General features: G+C 39.8%; 1 protein-coding gene across 1 annotated transcript; it reads right to left on the bottom strand.

Moving 5' to 3' along the window:
• Window positions 1–4,353: 4,353 nt before the first annotated feature.
• On the bottom strand, window positions 4,354–6,387 carry exosc3 (exosome component 3). Its single transcript, XM_085470146.1, has 4 exons — window positions 6,082–6,387; window positions 5,703–5,852; window positions 5,424–5,575; window positions 4,354–5,326 (listed from the first exon to the last, which is right to left on the bottom strand). The coding sequence occupies exons 1-4, from the start codon at window positions 6,304–6,306 to the stop codon at window positions 5,119–5,121; spliced, it is 735 nt and encodes a 244-aa protein (XP_085326272.1). The 5' UTR covers window positions 6,307–6,387; the 3' UTR covers window positions 4,354–5,118.
• Window positions 6,388–6,659: the final 272 nt, after the last annotated feature.

The following is a 6,659-nucleotide window of genomic DNA, read 5'->3' as shown; positions in this document are numbered from 1 at the left end:
CTGTCTATCAATGCCAACAAACTGGATTCAGTCCTGACTCCTGCTTATCGTACTGCTTTCAGTGTTTCAGGATAAAACTGAAAATATAACTGAGAGCCTGTATGGGAGTACCACAAGGCTCAATCTTAGGACCATTGCTGTTCACTATAAACAATTTAGTAAATATGATTTTCCATCTGTGTGATGGTGTTAAAACCTTGATGTATGCTGATGACCCAGTGCTATATTTACACGTTAAAGACCTTGAACAAATTGCTGCCAAATTAACATTCAGTATTCAAAAAGTGCCAAAATCATTCATATTTTATTCTGAATAAACAGAAATCAGTGACTGTTCTTTCAGAATGAACACAACGTATTCACCCAAGTATCTACACTGATGGAAAACAGTTAAAAAAATGCTGTTCAGTTTAAATATTCAGAGGTTACCTTAGATTCCACTCTTATATTTTAAAAAACATTTCAAAAAGATGTGTCATATGCTTAAATACAGCATAGCTACTTTAATTCATTAGGAACTAACTGACAGTTGCTGCATCGAAGACATAATTGAATGCAATGATTCTTTCTTAATTTCATTACTGCATTTCATGCTGGTCACAGGACTGGATTAAAATCCATCAGATCATTTCACAAATGAGTTCTTCAAGTTCTGGATACTATTATAGTGAGATAATTACTGAAAATAACATGTAACATTTTGATAATCTAATATTGTATTGTTTATACATAATGCTGCTCTGACACCTTTGATGGAGAATGACGTTTCACCAAGTCATGTAGTATAAAGAAGAGCTTTATGACTTGACCAAAGAGTTTCAGCTTGTCCCCTTCATCAGGGTCATCAAGAACAGTATTGCAGACAGCATTTTAAATAAATTAAGTGTCTGAGTAGAGAAAAAAATCTAATAGGAAACATTTAAAACAACCGATTGTATGACCTCAGTGTATTTCTACACCAACAGAGCACCAGCATGGATGGGCTCAGCATGTGGTCATGTGACATAAGACCAAATAAAGAGTGACTGATGTCCAGAGATGGGCAGTAACGCGTTACTTGTTACTGTAATATAATTACTTTTTCAAGTAACGAGTAAAGTAAGGGTTTACTATTGTAAAAACGGTAATTAGATTACTGTTACTTTCCTGTAGGAACGCTGCAACAGTGGATCATATATCGAGTGCGGGAGAGAGTATGAGCATGCAGTGTTTAAAGCGTGGAAGTACTGACCTTACTTTGAGTTTGATTCCATAAAAAGTGACAAAAACATTAGCGTGGGAAGAAAACTTCTTTTTACAGCGAAAAAAACCCTAAACAAGCTCCTAGTGCGCAACGACGTAATGGGAAATTCACAGAGAAACTCGCAGATTCTTCCACTGACCACTGCGGCACACCTGCACCAGGGTAAACCTCCGCCTACTCCACTCCTGCTTTACAGGTGAAAATAGAGCAACAGGACCGCTAGTCTTTGATTTTATTTATTTTCTGCTGTGTTTTACTTGCATCTATTTGAAAGACTGAGTGTAAACACAACAAATATTTTATTTTATGTGCTGGAATGTGCAGAAAATAGGTTTACATGTTAAACTAATTTCTTCAAGTCAGAGAATGGTGCATATAATTTAATTTTTGCTTGATGCATAAAGTTAAAAGATTAAAACTGATAAAACAAGTTTAAAAAAAAGAGACTTTTCCATTTGATTACATTTTGTATGATGGATTATGCAGAAAAAGTAGAATTGGGCTGAAAGATCTATCGCTTTATCACCTATTCAGGTTGTAAATCGTGTTTTTAAAAAGTAACTAAGTAATTCATTACTTTTGAAAATAAGTAATCAGTAAAGTAACGGGATTACTTTTTTGGGGAAGTAATCAGTAATTAGTTTTGATTACTTTTTTCAAGTAACTTGACCAACACTGCTGATGTCACATCTAAGTGTGAGATTTGTCCAGCACTGCTCTGAGTAAATAAACGGAGCTAATGGTAGGACTGTAATATACCTTTCCAGATGACACTGGGAGTGTCAGCGGGAAGTTTAAGGTGGTTTTCAAACAAGATTTATAACCAAACACCTTTATTATCAGCGTGTTGATCAGAGTGAGTTTACTGAATGTAGTCATAAGAGAAAGTTTGAGAGAGTTTGAGGTATTTTCAGACCTGGAGGTTTGATGATTGCTAAAGTCTCCATGAAACAAATTGAAGTCACAGCCCATTGTTCATTTAGTGGGCTAGTTTCAGTCATTGTGCAAATTTACTGTTTATAAGGCTGAAGAAACCTGCAGTCAGCTGAGACTGAAGAAGTCACTTGGATGAGTGACAAAACGATTCTCCCACTGAAAAAGCTAAGTCCAGATGAACAGAATCAACCTTTTGGGATCTTGATGAAACAGAACACCCCTGCTGAAGGACCAGAGTCCCTGCAGCTCTTCGCTGTTTCAGGACTCCGAAGTTCTGCTGTCTCTACAAAAAATAAAATATAAATAACTAAAACTTAAGAAATATGAAAAATAACAAAATCACAGTTAAGGACTTTTAAATACTGAATGCAATACAAATTTCTTCAAATTTGTATTCTATTAAGGAGGTCAAGGGCAAATGTGGCACCATATATTGACCTCTTACTCTTACTCTTAAACTCAACCCTGAGATTTCTGCTATATCTTCTCGCAAGTTCCCAAAATGCTGTCCTGTTCAGTCACATATTTGACTTTCCAAGTAGGTACAAAGGTTTTGCATACAGTTGCAGTGATCTGGAACGTTCCACTCAATGCATGTTTTGCGCTCTCCTCAGTTGCATCTTCTTGTGCATTACTTCTCATAGCATCTTCATGTCTGCAGCCTTACTATCATGAGAAATATCTCCTGTCTGAAGAATCAGGTGTCAATTTGTGCTCCCTGATGATGTTTCATTACAATTGACAAAACCAAATAAAGGTATCAATCACCATATAACAGACTACCTATAAGCATTTAATAGTTTCTCATTTTCTGTGAAGAAGCAGTGTCATTGTGGTGCTACGAGTGCTGATCATCAGCCTGAAACCGACCGGCTTCCTCAAATTTGACCCTGGCTCACTGTCATTAACAACTGTTTAAAACCAGTCCTCAAGCTGCTCTGCTCACCTTTGTTTTGGAATAAAGTTGTTTTCCTATAACTTCGATACCCTAATGTGGCTTCTTGGGGAAAGAACAAGAGTCAAGGTGTTTGCCAGTCTGAGTTTGGTTTGAATTAAACGAATGTCTCATGCCGCTGGGGCTCTGGGATGCAGAAAAGTTTCTAGTTTGGCAACTAATCTTCAGATAAGAGATAAACCTGACTCATTCAAAGAACATGAAAAAGGCTTGGAACATAATCTGAAATCTTACTGAAACAAACCCGAGATTTTAAAAGTGACAAGTTGTTGACAAACTGAGGTGACAGGTGCACATTTAATCTGTTCTTTCCCCAAACAGAAGATACAAAACAAGCCTGATATAAGGGAAGCGACCTCCATACACCCACATGTGAAACCAGACTAAGTGTGGAGGCCTGAATTTCCTAAATGAAAAAACTGGAGAATCATTTTTAGAAAGTGATGAATGTTTGAGACCATCACTGCACTGTGTTAAGCCCTCATCAGACATGTGTCAGAGATAAGGGAGGATAAGGAAGTTGGCGGTTACTTCTTTATGTCATGGTTACCAACTGCCTTTGCAGGTTGTGGTTCATTATCTGATAGCACAATAGCAGAGGAGGCATTTGGTGCATCGTTTCTCTTCTATTCAAACTTGACCTAGTGAGCTCCAGTCAGAGACGTTATCAGAGGGAGAGGTGACAGACAACAGCAGATAAAGATCTATAAGCTGCAGAACAGCATTAATATTCCTGTGAATTTATGAGATAATATTAATGCAGTAAACAAGCATGAAACTGTGTTCTTATCACTGTCTATGAAACAGTTGCTTTGGTCTTTTTTAAATATTATTTTCTTTTGTCTTTGTTTTTATGTGTTGCCGTGTTCCACTGCCCCCTGGTGGTCAACACAGATGCTGCAGGTCACCTACAGTCATTTAGAATTAAAAAAAAAATTAAAAACAATTTTCTTTTTACTTAACACTTAAATTTAAACCTCTTTAAAAACCAGAAGTAAAAAATTAAATCCATATTTGATAAATGCACGTTATGCTTCAGTTTTTAATTTTGATCCTGATCCCATCTTTGGGTTCATTAACAGGGGGACAATTATCAACTTCAGACTATCTGAAAATCTAAAGGAATCATGAAAATACAAATTTTATCACGCAGTGTCTCCAGTTATGCTGCTGCTGTGTCTGCCATCAGGAAGCCAAGCTGTTCATGTTGGACTTGGAGCCGATTAAAAAAAAGAAAATAATCATGGCTAAAGGTTTTGACAGTGTCAGAAATGTGTGCTTCAGCTTTTTTAAATGTCTCCATCTCATAGAGAACAAAGCAATTTATACATTTTAAAGGCTTTTATTGGCAAATAAATCAAATGTATGCACAGAGTTAGTATTTACAGTGTTGACCCTTCTTTGTAACCTCTACAGATCTCCGTAATGTGCTCTAGATCCATTCCTGCCTCATCAGCACTCCAGTTGATCACAGATTCTCAATCTCATTAATAGTGGAATTTTCTGGTCCTGGATCTGAGATATTAATATGCAGATCTCTGAGGGATCACTTTACCTTGTGATGTGGTGAAAAAGGCACAGACTGTCACCAAACTGCTCCAGGATTGTAGGAAGGAGCCGCTCTTTGGTCAATCCTCAACTTCTCTGAACATTTATAATTTTGACATTACTTTTTTTTTTTTTTTTTTAATATTCCCCCCTCACCCTCATCTAGTTTTATTTATTTTCATCTTGAGTCTGTCATGTTTGTGGTTTTTGAGTGGGCAGGTTCTTTGACAGCTGCTTTTCAAAAACGTTCAGACTGGAGCTCCATGTGAAAACATGTAATGATCCTTTAAACACTGAACAGCTGTAGCCATGCTCAGTGTAATGTCACAGAGCCCAGGAGTGACATCACTGCAGCATTACACCTGGACTCAGGTCTGAAGTGGTCTACAGTGTGGGCTCTGCTGGTTCAGTCGGTGTCCTGGAGTCAAGAAGTCGTCTAGAACGCCCCCTGCTGGACCTTCCTGAACAGCTGCTGTCTCTGCTGGGCCGTCATGGTTTCGGCACTCTGCAACAGGTTTGCAATGATCAGCGTCTGCTGCACGCTGGCCGATTTGACCCAAATGCGTCCGTTCATCCCGACCACAAGCTCACACGGGAAGAGGTGCTCAAGGTCTGAGCGGATGTTGCTTTGGGGTGCCAGCAGCCTGAGGGGGGGAAAGTAATGTTTAGCCTGAGTTAAAAAGACCATAGACACAAATGCTGGTGTCATGTTAGCTGCAGAGGGTGCCATGTGTCAGTTACCTTCTGACAAGACCAAGAGAGACTCTGAATAGCAGACCTCCTGTTCCAAACACTCCCATCCCATTAGCTCGTCCTGAGCTGTCAATACACACCAGCTCTGGTTCCATGTCCTTATTGGCTATGAGGAACTGAGCAAACACCAGGTCGCCCATCTGTACAGGTGACACACAAACACACAGGGAGGAGAGAGGGGGAATCATTACAGTGGCTCTCTTTAACCTAAAGGTGGATTACCTTTAGAGTTCCCTGCACACCAAACTCCAGTCTGATTTTGGATACCTGGACGTTGGGTCTGTTCCTCTTGGTCGCTCCTTCGAATGCCAGGTAGGACAGAGACGCCTGCTCACTCCCTCCGAAGTCCACCTTGAAGACATCTCCAGATTTGGCGGTGACGATCCCGATGATGCTCTCTCCTTTAGCTGGGACATACTGAGGATAAAGAGAGACATAATCAGCTCCCAGCACGCACTGGTTTACGGAGGTCTGCTTGGTGCTGTGATTAATTCGGGGTTATACTTGAACACTGAGAGAAACACACGTTTCACACTTCCAGGTTTCTGAGATAAATTAGCATCCAGAGAGCAGAAAACCAGCCCCTATCGATGAATTAGGTTATCAGAAACTCACACTGGCGTTATCTTACTAATATTTCTCTCACCCTTCTCTGTTGGGAATCGATCCAGAACACGTTGGGCTCCTTGTGTCGCAGCACGCCGCTCTTACATACCACTAGCCGGTCACCGCAGCGCCGCAGGCCCGGACCGCACATCACCTTCTCCGACTTCACCGGCGCCGTCAGAGAAATGTTCTCTTCGGCCTCGAAGGAGAACTCGTCCCCCGGTAACAGCACCTCCCCAACCCTTTCCTTCACGGTAGAAAACATGCTGCCGCCTATTCTTCAGCGTTAACTCCTCTAACAGGTTGTTGTTGTTTTCCACCGGAACCCCCCCCCAGTATCACACGCAGGAAACATCCAACAGCGCCCTCTGTCAGTCAGGAGGTATTACAACATGCTGGCAAACATGCCAGTAATTTGTTGGTAGATTTAGAAAACAAAACAAAACAAAATAAAAACCAAAAACATGTGTGACCCAAACCATTGTTACCAGGTCTGACTGATCTTTACCTAATTTTTAACATGTCTCTTTATTAAATATGTTATTTAACATCTCAAAGTGATTATAAATTGAGAACAAAAGCATACATCATTATAGTGTTATTTTATTCTTCAGATAC

This window comes from Copadichromis virginalis, linkage group LG2, assembly GCF_057382275.1.
Source record: "Copadichromis virginalis isolate Kocher_CV1m ecotype Utaka linkage group LG2, C_Virginalis_male_GT1.1, whole genome shotgun sequence".
Classification (NCBI taxonomy): domain Eukaryota; kingdom Metazoa; phylum Chordata; class Actinopteri; order Cichliformes; family Cichlidae; genus Copadichromis; species Copadichromis virginalis.
This window is presented reverse-complemented; position numbering and strand designations above follow the sequence as displayed.